Source organism: Lichtheimia ornata (genome assembly GCF_029851405.1).
Source record: "Lichtheimia ornata isolate CBS 291.66 chromosome Unknown scaffold00020, whole genome shotgun sequence".
Classification (NCBI taxonomy): Eukaryota; Fungi; Mucoromycota; class Mucoromycetes; order Mucorales; family Lichtheimiaceae; genus Lichtheimia; species Lichtheimia ornata.
The window spans coordinates 439,907-462,338 of NW_026695340.1; the positions used below are offsets into that span (position 1 = coordinate 439,907).

A 22,432-nucleotide genomic window follows, 5' to 3' on the forward strand; every position below is an offset into this window, starting at 1 on the left:
GACAATGGACTTAATCGTATTTATTTATAACATCGTCTAAAGCCCCGCCCTCGACGACGCCGCCACCACCGCCTACTTGAAGATCAGCAACCACAACAGCTTCTTTCTTCTTGGCAGTAATGATCTTCCATTTGGCTATGCAACGATAATCCTCAAACTCATCCAAAGCTGCCAAGCACACACGATCATATTCAACTTCGGATACTTGGAGTTCGGAGAGCCACCACCGCTTCATGGATTTGAATAAACTCTTCATTTGTTCTTTGTATAGGAACCCATATTGTCGTTGAACTAATAAAGAACCATGAATGAAAGAATTCAATGATACATAAATGTCATCCTTCATTTTACATACCTGGATTAGAAGGCCATTCTCCAATGGGGATGTCATAGACTTGAATATCAATATCATCAAAGCCAGCTTCTTTCAGGTATCCATCCAATGAATCAGCATAGTTGGGATCTACACCAATGGTGGCTGCAGCGAGCTTGTACCATTCATTGACTAACGCAAGCACGGGGCCAGGATTTTTGAAGAGCATATCTGTAGCAGCAGCCGTAGACTGAAGTTTGTGTCACACATCCCAAAATATCCACAACCCACCCATCATGCTTACCATATTCTACTAGCTCCAGTTTTCCACCAGGTCTTAAAACACGATGAAATTCTCGAATCAAGGATGGCCAATGTTTCTTGGGTACAACATGGGCTACATCACGCTGGTAGATGTAATCGAATTGCTGATCCGCAAATTCAAGCGGGGCAAGAATATCACCGCGTTTATAGGTAACGTTGGCGGGAATACTTTGTGTTGGTAAACCTGAACGTTCATTGGTGGGGGGAACAAGGTCGATACCGATAATGCGACTTTGCGGTGCAAGCACTTGAGCCATCTCAAAAGCCCATAAGCCTTCAAATCTTCCAAATCAGAAAGGTCTTTCATGTAATAAAGGGGATCATTTGCTTACCTGTCCCGCAGGCACATTCTAATACATCATGTACACCATCTAAGGAAACATGGGCATTGCCACCAAATACGCGCTTGAGGACGTAATGCTGTGTTCAATGAAAGATCCAATCATAAAAGTGAGTGAGATCGTCCCGACTATTCCGTTTACGGTTGTATTTTCATCTCATTCCCGATCTAACCTGCCGTAATTGTCTATAGAGGACACAACCATAGGATGGGATATGAGTTTCGTGCTTGCCCCTTTTATGTGCAAGGGAAAAAAAGGGGAGTCTGGGGGATCGAATACGGTGGCGATAGGGTAAAGAGGCGCAGCTTACATACCTATTGTATTCTTTTTCTTCACCATACTCGTAGAGTTGGGTGTTCTTTTTCGTTTGTGTTACTGCTGTGCCCGCACTATCCCGTCGTTTTCGGTTATCTTCTGCTGCACTCTCTGCTGATGCAATAGCCGAGTCAAAGACAATCATGGTGGAAGGATTCATATGGTAATTGGATGGCCAGCCATCCACCAAAGAGGATGTTGTAGTAGTAGATGCGTCTAATGAATTAAGAGGCTGCTGTTGGTTGTTGGCAGCTGCTGCTGTAGGTGTACCAGGTTCGTCATCGCTCGTGTTCAATGATGATAGGCTATGGGTATCGTATCGCTGGCTATGAGATGTATGTTGTCGCATACGACGTCGAGTGGATGATGAGGATAAAAGAGGGATCGTCTTTGATGTGCTATCCGAAATGACAACTTGGTGTCGTACCGGAGTAGGTGTGCTGCTGCTGCTACTACTGCTGCCATTGTTGCTACGATGATCGTTGATGATGGAACGTGAACGTGAGATGTTGACAAGCCTGTATTTCTTTTGTGAATCTTGTTGTTTAGCGAGTTGATTGCCCATCTCAATCCAAGCAAAAGAAAAGAGAAGCAAAAGAAAGTTGGAGAGGAGAAAGAAATAAAAAAGAGGCGTAATCTCTAAAGCCAACAAAGTGATATGATATGCCCTCTTTTTCCCAGCAAGAGCAAAAGGAACACATGATGTTGAAAACCAGCAATTCCCATCAGCAAGCCAATCAGCAGAAATATCCCCACATCAACAAAGAGCCTCTTTTCTCATTCCCACATCACAAAACAAAAACACACAAACCACATGTTCAGCATTGTGCAACCTGCAAGGCAAGAGTGCATCATATGCCGGATCGGCAAGGGTCCGTGTGCTATTCCGCGGATGTCTTTCTTAACTCTGTTCATTTACGCTCTTGCTCTGTCATACCAAAACTCTGGATAATAGTGTTGCAATATTGACTGATGACTGTGGACAGCTGACATGTACTACTTGTGGTCATCATCATCGCCTTCAACATGGCCCATTTTCAACATGGTGATAAACGCGAGAGCAATTTACTGGTTTGGCAATCACCATTGCAGCATCACATATAAGGATTGTTGTGGGGGAGAGAAAAAAAAGTGGTCAAAGTGAACAAGCATCATTCTCCTCGTTCATAACCAGGAGTGCAATTTCGAGTTTACCCTCCTCCTCCTGTTTCATCCAAAATGCATCTTTTTCAACCCAAAAAAAAAGCTTCCCCCTTGTCCTTTCTCCCCACGTGCGTCGCGTGTTAAGGGAGCAGCCACATTGCCACGTGCTCCACGTTTTGCAAATGCTTGTAAAAATCAACATGCTTTTTGGATCGACATCAACGATCGGGTGCATCCGAATATGCCTACTACTACAACACCGATCAATGGCAAGTTGTCAATGGATTGGCTCATCATCATGATGCAACAAGGTCGTTGACATGGCGTATACGTGATGATGCATCTATACAACTACTACTACTCTTCACCATATGCCCATCATCTTCCTCCTTTTCACCCTTTGTTCCCCTCACTCACAATTTCCCTCGAGTTACCATGCTTGGTTCTTTTCCATCCATTTGATTCCCTCACACGCATTCCCAACAAAATGGTTCCTGGGTTGTTTACCAATAATGATGATCCATTATGGTGGTCATTCTCAAGCTATTACAATGTTTGATATGCATATTTGATATGTACTTTGATGATCCCCGAGAGCGGGAAAGTATGCTCACCCAACGGATAAAAGCGGAAATGGCACTTGTCATGTGGCGGGCGATTCCTACTAAGCCGTCTCCCTCTTGTATGTCTTGTGTACCAGCCTATTTGGATATGGGTAATACCTTCGCTTTTCTTTCTTTCCCATTTGCGTGTCTTTCAATCCATGAAAATGGCCCTTGGTACAACAATAAGGAGTATACTCAAAAGGAGTACATATAGATGCTGTAGTTGTTTTGGCAAGCGTTCACACATATCCACAAATTGGACACACACAAAATGCTATGTGCTGGTATGTGGGCGTCGTCCCTTGTCGAGTAACACAGCCTTTACCTGCATGTATTGCCTGTTGCCTTTGACCACACACACACACGCACCTGCGCTGTGACGCACACTGCTAAATAAAGACATGTGTCACGACATAACGCACATACATCACACACGCACACATACACACACACTTGCGTGCATCCGAGACTTGTAAACAAAAAACAACAACCGGGTCCCTTGCCCTTTCCAGACAACACAAAATCAGGTCGCGTGGATGATGCCACCACTGCCGTGTGTCTTTGTTTGTGCGTAAGTGACCAACACGTTGATGACAAGGGGAATGAGAATGATAAGAGAGCATGGCTAAAAGACATAGGATGATGCCCTTAATTAGGGATTTCCCCTATCAGGTACGGAGAGCCACGCGATGCCATGTATGGGTAGAGCACGTTGCTACTTACATTCTTGATTGGGAGGAAGCGAGTAAAGATTTTTCCTATGAAAGAAGGTCAATGGGCACTTTAAGCTTGAAGCGGTAATGATGATGATGTCGGTGTTATGCTGCATGACTTTTGAGACACACCACACGCATATACCAAAAGTGTGAATTGAGATCTGGGACCTTTCTTTTTGTGTGAGGCATTTTGGCGGGTGGTAATATGGTATGGCCCATCAACTCAAACGCACGCGAGATTTGTGTACCCCCACCACACACACACACTCTCTCTCTTGTTCTACTTTTGCTCCCTGCCGTCATCCCCCCTTCCTTCCTTATCCCCTTTTCTCTATCTCTTCTTGTACTCGTTTTGGTCAATGGCCGGCTTTTGAAAGCCAGATGCATCCCCACACTATAAAAAACAACAACTCACTACTTTCAATGCATCTCATCTACGCATTCTTATTCCCTGCTACTTCTACTACTACTACCCACACCCTTTCTTTTCTCATACACATAAACGTGCACTACGTTATCACGAATGGCACTTCCCTTTGATGTACTTTTGGATGACATTCTCTTTGCAGACACCACCTTTGCATCACCATCACCATCACCCCCTGCTATTGTACCTACCACCACCACTAACACGGTCAACAACAATAACAACGCCGCCTCTTTTGGCAGCTACTGTCAGCAAGGACCATCACCACAACAACAACCTTGGGTCAATGGATCGCCACTAGAATGCCCATCATCAACAGCACCTATCATGATTCCCGAATATCCAAAGGCCAATACCATTGCTGGTCATATGGAACACTACCCCATGCAGCAGCAGCATTATGTAGATGACAACGCATGCGTGTTGTCGCCCGTGTTGTCGAGCAGCGAAGGTAGCTGCAGTAGTTCTTGCTATGGTAAGTTTGTTGTGCAAGGTGATGCAAAACGCACGTGGCTAATCCGTGTTACGTCTCTTCCGTAGATTGCCATCCGTCATTGTCCTACTTTCCGTCATCATCCATAGTCGTTCAACAACCCATCACGGCTGCTTCAGAATCAACATCCACTCCTTTATGTTGGCAACAACAACAACATCATCAACTTCAAGATGGTCCATACAATAATGATACCCCTATCCCCATCACCATCCCTACTACCACTAGTAATGATGCTACTACTACAACTTGTACATCTACTACGTCGGCTGCCATTGATATCACAGCAACAGCAACATCCGTTTGCTCTGATGATTGGATGATCCTCCATGAAGATGTCGGTGATAACAAGCCTACAACAACAACAGCAACAGCATCAAGTCATCGTCGCCGGCCACGCTTACACCATTGCCCCTATTGCACACACACAAGCAATAGGGCCAATAACATGAAAGAGCACATTCTTACCCATGACCCACATCGCCCAAAGAATTTCCCTTGTCCTCTTTGTGGCAAACGCTTTGCACGCAAACACGACATGAAGCGTCATACAAAATCGCCCCATCACCAGCATGCGTATATCCGATAGATCCTACAACTACTACAACAACATGGCATTTGCATTCATTTTTTTGTACATTTTTATATACCTTGATCAACCTTTTATTAGACTCACACCGCCCTCATACTATGTAAATATAAATTAGAGAAGAATCATTCAAGTCATAAACGCTATACACCAATTTTTCATTAGACTACAACATGCTCTTGTTGGAATCATGGTTGTTGTTGCCAGGTTACAGGCATCCTTCTCTTCACCCTTTATGGCACCATAATAAGCCGCACGTGTCTCCTATCCTTTCTCCACCACCAACTCTCAACCCTGTGGCTGGTCATGCCTGTCATCCACGCTTCCCTGCAACTTTATCAAAACACTACTAGGACCAGAGTTGGTTTTGAATGCACATCATTTTGGCATATGGGCAATCCAAATTAGACATACAATGTCAACACACGTCTTGTGATGATGTTATTATGGGGGATTGTTAAAAAAGAGGGAGGCAAAAAGATGATAGAGGTACGATAAGAGCGGCACTATGGACACGACCGCCATTGCCGATCTCCTTCCTTTTAGCAACAACAAGAGATCAAAGCTGGGATGAATGTTGATGATCATCGATCCCTACTTGGAAATGATCAGTGAGATGATGCTTGTATCCAGTACGAAGGAGGTAGGAAGATGACGCTAGGAAAAAGGGAGAAGAGAAAGAGGGAAGCAGCACCATTCGATACGATGATGGCTATCGAACGTTGCTTTTCGTTTTCATTTTGAGACACTGATGGAGAATGAAAATGGCGTACGTATCATACGTCGTAGTGGCAAGTACATGTACTGCTCTCAGATAGGCTTATTCATATGACAAGTTGTTGATGGACAAAAAGGGAATTCTAATGATCGAGCATCCAACGACGACCTATTACTATGTTGGGTGACGATCGTCCTTAAGATATTACTGGTATGATGCTAGGGCCAATGGGGAGGTGAAAGAAGGGGGTGTAACATTACGAGAGGTACACCTCTTTTTTTTTGACAACGACAAGAGCACTGCTTTAGGGAGTAAAGACTCTCTCGGAAAGGGGCCCGATCAATTTCATTGTCTTGAGGTAACACAAAAATGGATGATGTGCATTGATGAAGCGGGGGAGAGTCAAGGTGTGTGTGTGTGTGGGAATTGATCAGCAATAGACTCAAGGTTAAGATTCTTGCAAAAACTACTTTGTATCTTATCTCAATGGGAAATTTTTATTGACACGAAAGCAAAAGCGCACATTATATTACGAGTGTAAAAGCAAACGAAAAGAGCAAATGATGAGGAGGGAAGAAGACTGTATGGATAATGATTGTATTTTCTCTAGCATCCTACACTGCCGGCGGCGTCACCAGGATGCCAGCTCAGCATGTGTTGCATGGAGGATGAAGTGGATGGAGGAGCAGCAGCAGGAGGAGGAGCACCAGGATGATGATGCTGTGATGATGATGACGATGTTGGATGGTGTTGTGGTTGTTGTTGTTGATGATGATGGCCACCAGGTCGCATGAAATCGACAAAGGACATGGACTCATTGGGTGTTTGTGGACGTTGTTGCTGAGGATGATGATAGGGTGATGGATAAGGTCGATGTTCTTGGTATCTTGATTCACGTCGTTCATGCGTCTTTAAATGTTGAGTGAGATTATCGGATCGAGAAAACGACTTTTGGCATCCAGCATATGTACATTGGAAAGGTCGTTCTAAGGTATGGATACGCATGTGTCGCTTGAGATGTTCCAATCGCTTGAACCGTCGATGGCAATCCGGATGTGTGCAAATGTGCTGCTTTTCATCATCAGAGGAAGAAGAAGGTGATGATGATGAGGGTGGTGGTGGTGGCATCATATTATCAGCAGCACTATTAGGAGCCGTGGGTGGTGGTGGTGGTGCACCTTCCATAGGACCATACGATTGACGATGATGATGAAAAGCAGGTACTTGAGGAGGCGCCTGGCCATTGGTTGTTGATGAAGAACGAGACATGAGATAGTGATGGGTATCTTGATGCTGTTGTTGTTGATCCATGCGATGATGTGGGTGATGATGTGGATGATGAAAGCTATCAAAGCTTGGTGGTGGAGGAAGAAAGGTTTGTGTTGGTGGTGCACTCGTATCGGATGAAGAAGGAGGAGGAGGCACAGCAACATTGCCAGGTGCTGTTGAGGTACCCTTTTGCTGCTCAAGAGCTTTTTTGGTATGCGTACGATAATGTGCATGAAAGTTGTCAGATCGGCTAAAACGCTTGCCACATCCTGGGTAGGGGCAAGCATGTGGACGTTCACCAGTGTGCACCAACATATGACGTTTCAAGTGCTCGTATCGCTTAAAACTCCATCCACAATGTGGGTAGTTACACACATGCTTGTTTTGTTTGCTTGGTTGGCGACGAGATGGCATGCGATCAGAGAATGAGAATGAACGATTTTCCTTGACCATGCGATTGGTATCCCAATATTGACGATTGAATTCATCCAAGGACATGGCTGAACATGCTGATGAACGCCGATCGATAGGATCATTAACAAGAAGCCGATTGGGTGATGATGATGTAGGATGAACAGCGGAGGATGGTTGGTATGCAAGAGGATGATCAGAAGGGAATTTTGATTTGAAATGATGATTAGCTGACAAGGTAGTAATAGATGGTGTGATGGAAGGTGTCAATGGTGGTGAGAGCACTTGATCAGAATCGGCGGGGTTGGCATGTTGTCTTGGTGGAGGCGGCAAAGAAAAGGTGCTCGATCGTCGTGGTTCGTAACAGTAGGTGTTGCCAGTGGAATCCATTGGAGGTAAAAGGGGCGAAAGAAAAAAGGTGTGGAGGGATTAGGGCTCAAGGACAAAGGAACGCGAAAAGAAAAATGATGGGGGAGACCAAAATGACTCGCTACCTTTATATACAAATGAATTAGAGCAGCACAGCAAACAGCTAGCACGCATCCTGTGCATAAGTGTGTGTGGTGGTAGGTGTGGATGTGCGTGTGGTAAATGTGGGTAGGCCTGCTTTGTGTCCCTTTTCCCTTTCACCTGCAGGAACCTTTTGGCCTGTGTTGACAGGATCGTCACACACAGTTGTTCCTTTTGATACCCCCAATGTGCTGGTTGTCTATATATGGTCATATTACCCTCACAAAAAACAGTGGCATAATAATGACAGCAACAAAGTGGGTCATTGAATTCTCGGTAAAATACGAAAACGAGTGTGTGTGAGCGTGTATCTCGAACACAGTAGCTTGGTTTTGCTCTCACCCGGTACGCAGTATCCCTCCTAGATTGGCCTGCAGCCAATGCAGATTCGTCACTTTACACTGAATGCGCGCTTGTAGCACACTGCTAGTGTATGATAATACCTCCTCCTCCCCCTTTTACACAAAACTGACGAAATAGCATCTTGTCCCCCTCTTTTTCAAGTTCCAATTGAATGCTCTTGCTCTTAACTTTGGCTGCGTAATTCGACTACATATACCCGCAGCTCTTGATTTCATTGTATTATGTGTATAGATTCAATATCAATTGGTCTATTTTACCCTATTCATCACATGCAAGAATATAGGCGAGCCCGCTATCACCACCAACCAGCTGCATCAGGATCATAACATCCATTAGTCTCCTGCAGCAATACTCATAGAGCTCTCTCTCTCTCTCTTCGATCAATTTCCTCTCCCCTTTTTCTCGGGCGCGTTTCTAAAAACATGATCAAAGGGATGAAAAGGTGCAGTACTTCATAATTACGGGTATGTTTCTCTGCTGTTGTCCTCTCCTTCATGCGGCTATAGGTACAATCTTTTACGCGCAAGTATACACATACACCATGCTTCTATACTATGGTCATTTCCCCGTGGTCAGGAGAGGACGCTATATGCCCTTGTCCTTTTTCTTTCTCTCCCCCAACATCTCCTTTCCCCTGTGAGCGAGAAAACCATCTCCTTTTTTCTTCACCCCCTAGATCTCACTTTTTTTTCTTTCTAGGATTACCCCCTTAGTACCATCCATCCCTATAGCATCCCGTCGAGGTGTCTTAACTTTACAATGGCTCGTATTCTGTACTTTGCTAGATTATTAACGTGCCCAAAATGAATGATTTAATGAAGCTTCCCGATAAAAGAGCCATCACCTTTGATGTATAGGCAACATGAAGAAGTTGACATACCACTATGATTAGCAATCAAAATGAAAATCTATGCCTTTATTTGCGACATTTATGATGGTTTATCTAGGATTGCATGTGCGTGTCTTCGTGTGCTTAGCATCAAGCGACACACGCACGGTCATGTTTTTAGATGATTCCAGCTCGCACACACCAAAAGATAAGCTTTCCCACTACATAAGGGTAAAATGTCCCCTTCGGTGTTACCATGGAAACGGATGACTATGTCGAATAGCCAACAGCCATTGTTGGTCGTTATTGTATACGAGAAGATAACCCATCGTGCGAACCATTTCTTCCTTGTACTTTTGCATTATGACGTATATCTACACTATGCAATGGAGACTCCATGTGTGATGTGTCTCATTTTTCAAACCTTATACAAAATGACTTTTTTCGATTGCTCCGTTTTTGATTACTGTTTAGGAGGCTCACAGCAGGCGATCCATCATCTGAAGAAAAGGAGTATGAAAGGGACAAGGGGTAAGGTTGTGGAGGTAGAGAGAGAGAGAGAGAGAAAGAGAGGGCAAGATAGGCATACACACATTTGAGTGATTTCCCGCATTTCTTTTTGCTTCCCCGGTGTTAGTATAATTCGAGTGGAGTAAGGTGCATTAGTGAATGTACATCTTTACTTGACCCCTTCTATGTGGATAATCTCCGGGAAAGCTCTTCAAATTGCTATTACCTCCTATTAACATCAGGTAGCCGGTATGAAGTTATCATCTCCCTCTCTTCTTTTTGCTCTTGCAAGAAAAATCTTACTCCTCAATTACTATAACCCCTCCAATACCTGTATCTTGCGAGTCGTTTGTCATTTTTAAAAGGGGGGAAGGAGAGTCGGGCTTGGTTACCAGGAAGAATCCCTTGGACCCTGTAACACATGTCCTTGTGTACGTGCATTTATCATTGTTGCTCTTGCTGATTTGGCACATTATCTGCAATTTATTATTAACTGCTGTGAGACATTGATCTTTAAAGATGGCGTCTATCATCGATGATGGTGTATATGCAAGTTGCCTAGGATACATATAGATACACACGTATGCTGGTTTGCATTTCATCCACCATCATCACCATTACTACATGTGGGGCCCATGCTTCCACGTGTGTTCGAGACCGTGGTAGTAACATTATTCCAAGCAGCAGCAAGTGATCATTGGTGCTGCTCATATGTGTATGTGAGATCATTGGTGTATAGTGGGCGGGCTATACCTCGATTTGCATAGGTGTGATGGGATTTACCTACCCCTAGTTTTCATTTGCCGTTGAAGCACCTAGAAAAAACAAAGAAACAAATCCCAGGAATAACAAAGTAGCAGCATTAGCACGCCTCCTCCTCCTCCTCCTTCTACTCCTTGGGGCTCACCCTTCTCCCATACTGGCGCATTTCTTCTTCACTTGATGATGATGCATATAAGTGGTGGTTAACCCGTGCATGCTAAAAAGTTAAAAGGAGTAAAAAAAGAATTACACCGGTTCCCGGAATCGATTGCCGTGTGTGTGTGTGTGTGTATGTGCTCCCTCTTGTGCTTCCCCTTTTGTCCCTCTCGATGATGGAGTACATCCATGGATGATATAGTGTATAAAAAAAGTGAGCGAATATGGAAGGATCAACATAGGTATAGCGGGTGGTAAAAGATCATGAGTATAGCAGTGTATGTTCATGTGGGGGTTAAAATAGAGGACAATGATGATAGCTCATATACCATAACGCACGTACCCAACCCCACTTTTTTTGCCTCCTTGGGTAGGACGACGTTGGCTCATTCTTTATTTTTTCCACCCGAGGATTGTGGTGCTGATCGCGTGGGGGTGAATAAAAAAGATGATCATTGCTTCTCTACTCCTTGTACATCATTGTAGTATTATGGTTTGAGATAGGCGAGGCGCAGCAATCATACGCATATCGATACATGGATGTGAAACACGAGTTGCCATTATGCATGTATGCACTCTAGGGATCATGACAGCTGTTGCTATTGATGTATGTAATAAGAATACTGATCATGACGGATACTTGTCATTGTCGGACATGTCCTTTTTTGTTTGCCTGACCGATCATTGTAGCACATGCAGCATGCCAAGACTACACGAATAGCAACCCATGTCGACATGAACAGGTTGAACGCACGACGACGGGCTCTTCATATGGCATTGATGATGGGGAATGGGATAAGGAAAGAAAGCAGCAGCGGTGGTGAGAAGGAATCATGTTGTGTTGTTGTTGTTGTTGTGTTGAAACAATGAATTGAACCTTAACCATGGATGTCATTTTCATTAGCAGTAAAAAAAAGTTAAGGCACGTGCTATATCACGCATGGGAGTGTGTATGGTGAACAGGTTGGGTTGGGTGGTGGTGGTGGTGATCTATTACAACTACCGCGCGCGCGCTCTCTCTCTCACTCTCACTCTCTCACACATCCTCCTCCACTCACAGCGGATCAGATAGTGACGTATAAGCAGCAATTTCCTAAAACCTTACGTGCAACCCGTTCCGACTCCTTTGTACTTTTTCTTTCTTATTCCATCTTTAGCACATCATCCATGGTAAGTAGCCTCGAGATGTTCGTCATTCCAGTCTCATGCACCCCATTGCTCACTCGCTTTGACTTTCTTTCTTAGGCTGACCAACTTACCGAAGAGCAAATTGCAGAGTTCAAGGAAGCTTTCACTCTCTTTGACAAGGACGGTGACGGTAGCATTACCACCAAGGAACTTGGCACTGTTATGCGTTCTCTCAACTTGAACCCCACCGAGGCCGAGCTTCAGGATATGGTATGTTGCAACAACAACAGGGAGAGGAGGAGGAGGAGGAGGAGGAGGTGACAAGGGAGAACGCCAAGACCACGGAGAAGTGTATGCTTTTCTCGTGTGTCTCAAAGGGGTTGTGTTGGGTTTAGAAAAGGGTGGTGGTGTAATGGATGAGGTTGTCAAGGGTTCACAATAAACATTGTATTCATTCATTCATCTTCTCTTTTATCAATGATTCTAGGTCAACGAGGTCGATAGCGATGGTAACGGTACCATTGACTTTAGCGAGTTTCTTACCATGATCGCAAGGTAATGCGAGGGCGGAATTGGATTGGATGACACCAGCTGCGGGACATATATCTGACATTGGATGTTATCGTTGGGCTGGGGGGCAATAGAAAGATGAAGGATACAGACTCCCAAGAAGAAATCCAAGAGGCTTTCAAGGTCTTCGATAAGGATGGCAACGGCTACATTTCGGCCGCCGAGTTGCGTCATGTCATGACTTCGTTGGGTAAGTTTTTTATTTAATCTTGGTTACCATGGCAACACCATGTTCCTCATCATCCTCATCCATCTATCTATTATCGACCTTAGGTGAAAAGCTTTCCGAGGAGGAGGTTGATGAAATGATCCGTGAGGCTGATGTCGACCAAGATGGTCAAATCAACTACGAGGAATTTGTCAAGATGATGGTAAGTAGATGAAGTTTAACTTGAGATGCATAGACACACTAAACCAACCACCTTCTTCTTTTAGATGTCCAAGTAGATAAACACACACAAGACAAGTACACACATCCCCTCGGGCCCCCCATTTACCTTTTCATATACTCCAACTAAAATACATGATATTTGTATCAACAAATTGAAAACCACGGATATTGTGGCGCGACTTGTACTAGTGTGGGCTTTTGTTTTGGTTGGGTTGTGTGATACAAGAGCTGCGTGTGGCTGACATGATTGACACTTTCTCTATATACGCACCACACGGCAAATTATGAATATGTATTTGGAAGGGTTCCTCATAACACTATTGCTATTCCTAATTGCTTCGTGTGCTTGATGAAGCTGTATTGGTGGTATACCTTGGGCTTGTGCTGCTGTAGGAGATGGTTAAGAATGCATGGTAATCATCATCTGTGTCTTGTAAGTGTGATGGCTAAGCACCACAAAGGGCGTCTACCTTGATCAAATGGAGCCTTTGCTGTGAAGGGGCATGATGTAACATTCATATGATTCGTTATCGATAACGTCCACTGCTTAATACCACAAAAACCACTTACTGTATTCCACCCATCATTCCATGTGCCTTGCTTGACAAGGCATTCCCTGTATAAAATGGAAGGAATCAATCATGAGAGGGGTTGTTGGCATATGCAAGTCGTGTTGTAGGCGATTTGTGTAACACAAATGCTCATCATTCTTCAAGTCCACTGGCTGCTGCACCAAGTCACCTGTAATCTCTTTTTCTCCCCACTCTTTAAAACAATATGAGAGCTTACGTTTACGATACTGCCGATACTGCAGACCAGCGTGCACCCCACGACACTGGCATTGAAAAGTCAATCGACGATCTCTCTCGCATTGGCGTCCTTTACTGGCGATTTGACGGTCCCGATGCCACTGAACGTCTCGATAAACTTGCACTCGAACGCCAATACAAGAACCGCGACCAAGTGTGTTATCATGGTAGTTGGTATTTTGCTCTTTATTTAACATGTGGATATGCTAGATTGTAGTGTCTCCTGAGTCTATGGGTGAAGTTTATGAGGAAAAAGTCAAGATGTTCTTTGCCGAGTAATGTATCCATGGATGCGGGCGTATCCTAGGAAACCCTTTACTCACTTTTTGTGAATTAGACATCTTCATGAGGATGAGGAAATCCGCTTTGTTCTCGATGGTACAGGTTACTTTGATGTCCGTGATCAGCAAGATGTGTGGGTGCGCATTGCTGTCGAGAAGGGTGATATGTTGGTGTTGGTATGTATTGAACACACACATCATTGTCTATCCTATCGTATTGACATCCGTTATATAGCCTGCTGGTATCTATCATCGATTCACCACTGACAGCAACAACTATATCAAGGCCTTGCGTCTTTTCAAGGATGAACCTCTTTGGACTGCTCTCAATCGTAAGTAGATCCACACATATATCGTCCGCTTAACTCATGCAATTACAATAGGTCCCTCTGCAGATGATAACCCTTATCGTGCTGAATACCTTAAAGCCATCCAAGCATGAATATAAAATGCCATTACAAATACAAAGGATATAATGACGACCATCTTTATAACGAGTGATGATAAAACTTGAATGGAAAAGAGAGGATGATGATGATGATGAATAAGAAATGAGAGAAAGAGAGTATGTGTGTGTGATACATCTAATCCCTAACGCTACCATCCCTGGGTCTGTAGATAACACCTCGTCGCTCTAAGTCATCTTCAATATCTTCTGGTATCCGTCCATATACTCGAATGGCGTATACACCTCTTGTGAACTTGTCTACTCATACATACATACATGCAGTGTTGAATATCTTCCCTCCTTGTTGCTATCTGGTTTCCTTACCAACACGTTGCCATCTTGCCACCCAACTCTCATGAGGCTGCATCAGAGCAATGACTCTACAAAGCTATCGATCAGTTCTCCGTACGTAATATCCAATTCCACGCATGCGAGTTACCCTTCAAACTTATTGCTTGTACATTCTTGCACTCGATCTGTTCGTCCTCGCATTCGCAATAGTTCCTCGCAATTCTCGCAACCGTTCGCTCGGAATTGTGACGCATTCTAAGAGACAGGAATCTATAAGGCTGGTTTCTTTTTTGATCGGCATCGTTCTTTGTTACCTTGACCAATGAGCACAAAAGGCAAGCACGTAATTGCTTCTTTTCGAGAGGCAACGTTTGAGACATGATAAGTGTATGTGTAGAGGTATAGAATAAAGGAAATCCAACTTGGTTCCCCGGCAGCGTCCTCATTTAATGTCATCTTTGGTGTCAGTTTGGTATTCGAGCAGCCAATAAACTGCCTACTCCTCCATAGTCCTTCTACAACCCACGATAGTCATATGATCCAATAAAGGTTGTCTTATAAGTATATACAACAGATATGCTTCTATTCGTCTAGCCTATGAACATCTACCCATTCACCACTCAAAGCATCCAATGTCTGTACATAAAACTGCTTGAGACTTTCAATGGCACGCTCCTCACTTTGGATTCTAATAAGGCTCTTCCTTGATTGTTTTCCCTTGATCCACAAGTCTTCCAATTCTTGTTGCTTCTGGATAGCCTGAAATGAACTAGAAGATGACTCACCACCTTGCTGGTTGGACCAATGACTTGTCTTGCTATTTCCTCGTTGTCGCCGGATGGGTGCCAGGGAAAAGGAAGGTCCTAAGCTGCGTATTGGATCAAACAGGGTCTCATCTTTGCTTGAATCTTGATCTCTGGATCCAGGCCGTTCTGTTTGCTGCATGAGCTCTTCTTTTGATATGTAACTAATAGTTCGATCAGTATCACTGTAAATGATAAACGATGGCGCATCTATACCTACATTTTCATTCCTTTCGATGTACCATCATTAGGACTTGTTTCTTCCCCAACGGCGGCGGCGGCGGTCTCGTTAACCGACGTTGCATCTCCAGAGCTGGGTGTAGGTTCATTCATTGCGGGAAAACAAGATAAAGACTCGGGTGGGGGCGTTGTAAGAGGAGCAACTACTTTTCCCCATACTGGCTTTGGACTGGATGCTAATGCTGCTGCCATTTCTTGTTGTTGTTGTTGCTGCTGAAGTTTCCGGCGTTCCTTTTGAGAAAGCTTTTTGGGAATATAAACAGGTGGTGACTAGCAAATAAAGATAAATAAGCATATAGGTGTCATCATTGAATACAACTTTTGATTTACCTTTCCAAGTGAGGAAGGAGGTGTGGATGAAAGATCAGGTTGTTCTTCCATAATCTCACGCAACGATCTCTTGTTCTCAACCGAATCAGATGCAATAGCCCATCCAGGTCTACTTGTTCCAACCTCCGCCGTAGAGACCTCCAAGGCGACACGTTTGCCTTTCTTTTCTCGCTGCGATGGCTGCTTCTTTTTACGTTGCTCCTTGATAGGTGGCGGTGGTGAATGCTGCTGATCTTCTTCATCCATTCGGAATACACCTCCATCCACATCATCATCACTCTTGGAAGTACTGCTTGTTGCAATCTCAGGCATGATCGTGACGAGCGTCTCTGCATAATTTGAAATGATGGGCTGATCTTCAAGTGATTGCGTGTAGAGTGAGTCCGAAAACTCAGGATCGTACTCATCTTGTCTTGTTGTTGCTGCTGGCTCAATCATGTTGGCTTGTCGAATAAATGGCATCTCATCCGCTTGACACGATCGAACATGCTTTTCAATATCCCGAATGAGCTTTGACTCCAAGTGATCCATCATGCTAAGCAAGCAATCCATTGTTCTCTTAGTCTTTTCTTGTCAAATCCTAATGACGTGTTTACTTACCCAGTGGCCATGAGTACATCCACATTGGCAGTGATGAATTGTAAACATGCATGCTTGAGAGCGTCCGCCATAAAGATATCTGATGCTTCGAGCAATGAGGGCACTGAACGTAAACCAATGAACCGTAATAAAGCACGTTCACAAATCGATTTTAATCGATCCAATAAAAGTTCATCCGCGAGACATAACACCTCCACCAGGAATCGCATCATGGCATCGGCGGTCTCTTTGCATATATCACCGAATAGCTGCATCTCGTCCAGGTCACCATATAAATATCGCAAGAATGGCACTGCTACTTCCTTTGAGACATGGGTCATATTCACATGCAAATAGGATGTTTGTTGCTGTCGTCGGGATTGCATCCAAATTGATCCAGGCTCGAACAAAGCACCAAAGAATCCACAACGTTGCCTTATAATCATTTCATGACATAGCACTTTTTCACCATCTTTGAGATCCAGACATACGTTGGGTTGGGATCCTCCTTTTCCTTCTTCTTCGAATAGTCTCAAAAGATCCAAAGTGAGCGTTGGGCGAGGTACGTTGCTAAATGAATGTATTGCCGAATCATGCAGCTCGTCGAGTTCAAATAAGGAGGCGAGTGCTGCAAGGTCCTTTCCTACTACCGCTGGAGAAGCTGAGTTGTTGCTGCATCGTGCAAGATTTGGAGTATTGTAATAGGCACTCATTGGATGCATATAAACGTCCGTGTATAAATAGTCAAAGAGAAGATGGAATGCTGCCATGCTGTAATCTTTCATCAGTCGTATTTCAATGCGTTTGTCGTGACGAGCAATCGACAATGCAGGATGATGAAAATTTCCACTCGTTTCGAATAACCGAGAAAAGAATCGACTACGGCAGGCAAGGATGCATTGATGGCAATAGAGCTTTCGATTTCCATCACCAGAAAGAACGATCACGGCATCCAATGTTGTATCTCTGACAGCAAGTTGTTCAGCGTATTCCCATGCGCTATCCACGGCATTTCTTAATTCATCCTCAAATAAATCGTGTGCCTTTTGTCGCTCCATAGCATTGGTATCCTTATCCACCTCGTCACTGCTATCATCAACTCGTCGCATCAAATCATCCACCTTTTGATTGTATTCGTTCGTGATACGTTTGATATCTCGATCCAATCGTTCGGCAGCGATGATGTGTGGTAAACTCGTTTTAATATCGGATATCAATGTTGATGGCGTTGTTGTAATATCATCCACTTCAACCTCGGATCGAATCCCTGAAAAGGCGCCGCTGGGACTAGCACAAACGCGTATACACCTTTGTAGATTGGGTATGATGTTGAACTTGTATTGTCCATCCTTGCCAGCCTTTCCCACAAACACTTGTCCACAAAGGGTCGATACAATGAGTGCACCATGATGTCCAAGGCTCGCATCTGTCGCTGAAAGGTATGGTTTCTTCAATAGCCATACACGCTTTGGTGATGAAATTGTAACATGCTTGGCTTTGACTCGATTCTTATCCAGCTGCTGCTGACGTGAACCACCACCCGTGTTGCCTTTGCAAGTCCACACATAGACCTCGCCATTATTGGATATCGCACCAAGATAGTCATCAACACCCGTGATAAGCCTTACAGGATAATGGGCTGCCGAATGATGAACTTGGATACTGGAAGGAAAACGGTCCGTAGGTAATCTATTATCAACCACACATATCAGCCATCCCATTCCTTAATTCCCAAGGTAACACATCACTTACATAATCCTTTGTTGGCCATAGTTACATAAAAGAGAGATCTCATGTGTCTCAAATAATACTGCTGTTGCATGATCCTAAAATCAAATGTCAGCTTTCATTTGATCACCCTTGTTGCCATCAATAAATCACATACATTGGCCTTCACATCTTTGATACGTGTACTGAATGCAACTTTTCTCGGCAATACTTGACGTAAATCATCACCAGATGCATGATACCCTATCAAGCCGTATCCATGTCAACCAATTGTCAACCCATCCTTTAATTCCTTTGAGACCATACCTAGCTGTCCTTGATTATATCCAAAGGTAAAGACCTCATATGCTGTATACACCACAGAGTGTACGGAAGACGCTGCTGCACCAATGATTGCTAATTTCTTGAGTAATGGAGATTGCACCTTTCGAGGGAAGAGCTGGTACTTTTCATCGCTCTCGTAGCCTAAAAGAAACACGCTATTAGCCATGATAATGACGCATGCATCCATCCCAACAACGTACCGAGTTGACCATTCTCATTGCTTCCAAACGTAATTACATTTCCATTCTCAGTGATTGCGATGGTGTGATCGCGACCTAGGGCAACGGCAGTGATACGTTCAGGCCACTGCAATGGTGTTGGTATCAATTGGGTGTCCTCCTTTTTGCCGTTGCCAAGACGACCTCCATGGCCGAATCCACAGAGTAAAAGATTGTTGCGTGGTTCGCTTGTAAGCACTGCTGTGTGATACTTTGACATGTGGACACGTTCGATCAAAACGGATGGGCGACGCATGATGTGGGGTATGTGTTGCGACTCCAATTGAAGAGAGACACGTTCTGGAAAGGTTCGACTTTCAGAATCTGGATGACCCAAGACATAGTTGGTGTTGCTTCCCCATGTGTATAAATCAGTTCCTCCAGAAAGGATTGGTTCCTTGTTTGATCGTAGTATTGAATCATGCAAATCATCATCTGCTTCATCCCTTGTTGTTGTTGAATTGTCATTGTCATGAAGAAGATTACGTTCCAGTCGTTTCATATTGCCCAATGATACTGTCAATAGCTCTAGCGGTCGAATGCCTTCGTAATCTTTGATGTTGAGATCGATATCTGGATGTTGTAAGAGCATCAGTGCAATTTCCACATTCCCGGTATAGCACGCCCTGTAATGCAACAATGCGTTAGTGCACTTATACTACCAAACCCTATACGCATACACACATACCTGTGCAAAGCTGTCCATCCATTCTCGCGATCTTGGATATTGATATTCACCCATGGACAGTCCAAAAGTAACTTTGTAATCGCAATTCTGTTCCATGACGCTGCACAATGGAGAGCTGTTCTTCCTCTTATCGATCGTTTGTTGAGGTTAACTTGACGTTGTAGTAGTTTGTGATGGTGGTGGTGGTGGTGTTTAGAGTTGTTTGGTTGTGGTTGTTGCTGTTGCTGCGGTCGATCTTGAATTAAGGTAGTGGTGATGGTGGGAGAGGGTCGTGTTGCAATGCCGGTGGACGTTGCTTGTGTGTATTCGCGAATTTGGTCTACATTGTTATCTTTGACTAGTTTGAAAATGTTGACCATCGAAAATAGAACGTTGGGCAAAAGGCGTCGATAAGCTTGGTGCAAGCGAGAGAGCAACGAAAAGAAAAGGCGGCAACATGAGTGGGGCCGATGCTGGCTCTGCATTTCAAGTCAGAATTTCCTTCCTCCAGTCGATCGCTATGCACGTCTCACGTGGATACTTGATATATAACCATAGTGAATAGATAGCAACACGTGATAGATAGATGCTTGGTTACTAGAAAGATCATTAAAGATGGCTCTATAACATCAACCTGGCCCCACTAATTCAATATCGTATACAAAGAAGGCTATCCCCACTGACACCACACCTTTGTATCACCCTTATGACAATGCTGCATTACTTGTCGCGGTTTCTTTTAACCCCTTCTTTTGGTGGTTTTGGTCCTTTTTGATTTTTAGTGCTCCATTCAGCTTTCTTTATTAAGTGTGTCATTGTACTTTTCGTACTCAAGATGGCATTCCCAATAACCATTTATCAATCTAGCATTATCAATGAGGTTTATTCCTACTTTAATCTCAAGCTGCTTCTTGACCATTGAAAAAGTGGCACTTTTCTACTCTCATAAAGCTTCGAGTCAATCAACCCCATTTACCTATCGACCTTGTAATGGTCATGTATGATCAATGTTAGTTTTTATCTCGAGTGATGGGTAAAGCAACAAGCATAAAGCAGTGGACCAATGTAGAGTGATGATCATCATGATTCAATCTTGTAGGCCAATCCAATTCAAGCTGCCGGTGCCTGAACTTGCTCTCCGATCTCTCTGCATTTATCTACCTCTTCCTTATGTCAAACTCACAACCCAAAAAGAGTGTGCTGGTATGCTGAATGCCGTCGCCATGACACCTCATGCAATGCCATTGACATGTTGCTTCATTGTAGAACTCGACGCTGGCAGGTGCTGTGGCTGGTACGGCCGAGTTGCTTGTAATGCAGGTAAATGACTTCTCCTCACACCTCAACTTTGAAGCTTGTACTCACCTATGAAGGGTATTCCCGGGTGCTAGCCAACGGATGTGATCAAGACACGCTTTCAGGTACTATACAACACGTGTGTATATGGGCTATGATGAAATGGAGGCTTATTTTTCTTGTAGTCTTTACGTGTTGCATCCCATTACCAAAACGGCATTTTCAAGGCGTTTCAACAAGTCATCAAGGAGGAAGGGTTCGCAGGTATGGATTGATTTTGATCACCAATAGGATATAATATTGATAGGATCTCCTTCTTATAGCACTCTACCGAGGCACGATCCCTGTGTTATGTATCGTAGGACCTCGTGTGTCATTGCAATACATGGGCCTAGCACTCTACAAACCATTATTTGAAAAAATGGAAGGTACCATTTTACCATCACATAGCTCGGCAGGATTGGCAGGCGTAAGTATACGTATGGTCTAAGCGGGCTCATTGTACTGATTACCGGAAATCCAGATATGCACGGGCATTACACAGGCTGTTACTCTTGGTAAGTTAAGGTTTGATTCAAATCATGCAGTATACATTGACATGGATTGCTACTATTAGTAACGCCACTCGAACAAATCAAGGTGCGACAGCAAACGGACCTAATGAATCAGGCGCATGAACGCAAGTATCGAGGACTTTTGCACACAGCGTCATTGATCGTAAAGGAAGGAGGGTAAGTTTGGGAATATTATAACAAGGTATGTTGCTTTGTCGCTGACAAGGATGATAAAGCCTTCCAGCATTGTATAATGGATTACTTGCAACAGTGGCAAGACAATCGTGGGGTAAGATATGACATGGATCCAGTGACGATAATAGTACTCATGCTGTTTTCTTATTGTAGGTTTGGTTGTCAAGTTTAACGGATACCTTGAGATCAAGGCCATGTTTGAGCGAGCATCACCTGATCCTGAACAAACGCTTGCCCCTTGGAAGCATATGGTAGCACCCGCCATGAGTCGTATACATTGTGGATGCTAATACGTTCATCATGGTAGGTTAGCGGCGGCTTGGCTAATGTGCTGGTTGGTGTATTAAATTCACCTCCGGATGTTGTCAAAACAAGGTTTGTGTCTTTTGGAATATCAAATGCAACATTTTATACTCATGCATATGTGAAAGAATGCAAGATGATAGCCGTCCTTATCGAAGCACATGGGATTGTGTGAAATCAATGGCACGCAATGAAGGATACTTATCATTCTTCCGTGGATCATGGTTGCGTGTGATTCGTATTGCTCCTGGTAAGATTTGATCAAGAGGGTGATAGCAGCAAAAGTACTCACGCATGCATTAAAGGTGGTGCCATTCAGTTTGCGGTCTATGAACAAGTTTCGGCATGGCTTGAAAAGAATAGGCAATCTCAATGAACTTAGAAGTCATTCGTATCACGTTCAAAGATTAAAAAGTGCTTAGAGTTTGATATGGGAATCTTTATTTAATGTACAGGCACAAGAGTTTGATGCGCATGATATGG

At 43.9% G+C, this 22,432-nt stretch overlaps 8 protein-coding genes across 8 annotated transcripts; 4 read left to right on the forward strand and 4 right to left on the reverse strand.

Moving 5' to 3' along the window:
• Window positions 1-10: 10 nt before the first annotated feature.
• Window positions 11-1,858, reverse strand: O0I10_005229 (uncharacterized protein; the record flags this gene model as incomplete). The annotated part of the gene is made up of 6 exons (XM_058485276.1): window positions 11-291; window positions 356-544; window positions 618-911; window positions 970-1,057; window positions 1,151-1,163; window positions 1,293-1,858. 6 exons carry the CDS (start codon window positions 1,856-1,858, stop codon window positions 11-13), a joined length of 1,431 nt encoding a protein of 476 aa, XP_058344103.1.
• Window positions 1,859-4,280: 2,422 nt separating this feature from the next.
• On the forward strand, window positions 4,281-5,266 carry O0I10_005230 (uncharacterized protein; the record flags this gene model as incomplete). The annotated part of the gene is made up of 2 exons (XM_058485277.1): window positions 4,281-4,659; window positions 4,725-5,266. The coding sequence occupies 2 exons, from the start codon at window positions 4,281-4,283 to the stop codon at window positions 5,264-5,266; spliced, it is 921 nt and encodes a 306-aa protein (XP_058344104.1).
• Window positions 5,267-6,590: 1,324 nt separating this feature from the next.
• On the reverse strand, window positions 6,591-8,054 carry O0I10_005231 (uncharacterized protein; the record flags this gene model as incomplete). Its single annotated transcript, XM_058485278.1, has 1 exon — window positions 6,591-8,054. One exon carries the CDS (start codon window positions 8,052-8,054, stop codon window positions 6,591-6,593), a length of 1,464 nt encoding a protein of 487 aa, XP_058344105.1.
• Window positions 8,055-11,961: 3,907 nt separating this feature from the next.
• O0I10_005232 (calmodulin) lies at window positions 11,962-12,939 on the forward strand (the record flags this gene model as incomplete). Its single annotated transcript, XM_058485279.1, has 6 exons — window positions 11,962-11,964; window positions 12,040-12,192; window positions 12,410-12,477; window positions 12,567-12,682; window positions 12,766-12,863; window positions 12,928-12,939. 6 exons carry the CDS (start codon window positions 11,962-11,964, stop codon window positions 12,937-12,939), a joined length of 450 nt encoding a protein of 149 aa, XP_058344106.1.
• A 721-nt stretch (window positions 12,940-13,660) lies between these two features.
• O0I10_005233 (uncharacterized protein) lies at window positions 13,661-14,415 on the forward strand (the record flags this gene model as incomplete). The annotated part of the gene is made up of 5 exons (XM_058485280.1): window positions 13,661-13,846; window positions 13,903-13,967; window positions 14,030-14,150; window positions 14,209-14,305; window positions 14,357-14,415. The coding sequence occupies 5 exons, from the start codon at window positions 13,661-13,663 to the stop codon at window positions 14,413-14,415; spliced, it is 528 nt and encodes a 175-aa protein (XP_058344107.1).
• Window positions 14,416-14,557: 142 nt separating this feature from the next.
• O0I10_005234 (uncharacterized protein) lies at window positions 14,558-15,092 on the reverse strand (the record flags this gene model as incomplete). Its single annotated transcript, XM_058485281.1, has 4 exons — window positions 14,558-14,679; window positions 14,746-14,801; window positions 14,861-14,967; window positions 15,027-15,092. The coding sequence occupies 4 exons, from the start codon at window positions 15,090-15,092 to the stop codon at window positions 14,558-14,560; spliced, it is 351 nt and encodes a 116-aa protein (XP_058344108.1).
• Window positions 15,093-15,294: 202 nt separating this feature from the next.
• O0I10_005235 (uncharacterized protein) lies at window positions 15,295-19,981 on the reverse strand (the record flags this gene model as incomplete). The annotated part of the gene is made up of 9 exons (XM_058485282.1): window positions 15,295-15,679; window positions 15,736-16,025; window positions 16,086-16,620; window positions 16,686-18,353; window positions 18,417-18,490; window positions 18,550-18,635; window positions 18,699-18,857; window positions 18,917-19,560; window positions 19,623-19,981. The coding sequence occupies 9 exons, from the start codon at window positions 19,979-19,981 to the stop codon at window positions 15,295-15,297; spliced, it is 4,200 nt and encodes a 1,399-aa protein (XP_058344109.1).
• Window positions 19,982-20,771: 790 nt separating this feature from the next.
• Window positions 20,772-22,325, forward strand: O0I10_005236 (uncharacterized protein; the record flags this gene model as incomplete). Its single annotated transcript, XM_058485283.1, has 12 exons — window positions 20,772-20,804; window positions 20,868-20,921; window positions 20,993-21,022; window positions 21,083-21,161; window positions 21,221-21,366; window positions 21,421-21,454; window positions 21,514-21,628; window positions 21,688-21,740; window positions 21,800-21,897; window positions 21,954-22,021; window positions 22,078-22,199; window positions 22,255-22,325. The coding sequence occupies 12 exons, from the start codon at window positions 20,772-20,774 to the stop codon at window positions 22,323-22,325; spliced, it is 903 nt and encodes a 300-aa protein (XP_058344110.1).
• Between the last annotated feature and the right edge of the window lie 107 nt (window positions 22,326-22,432).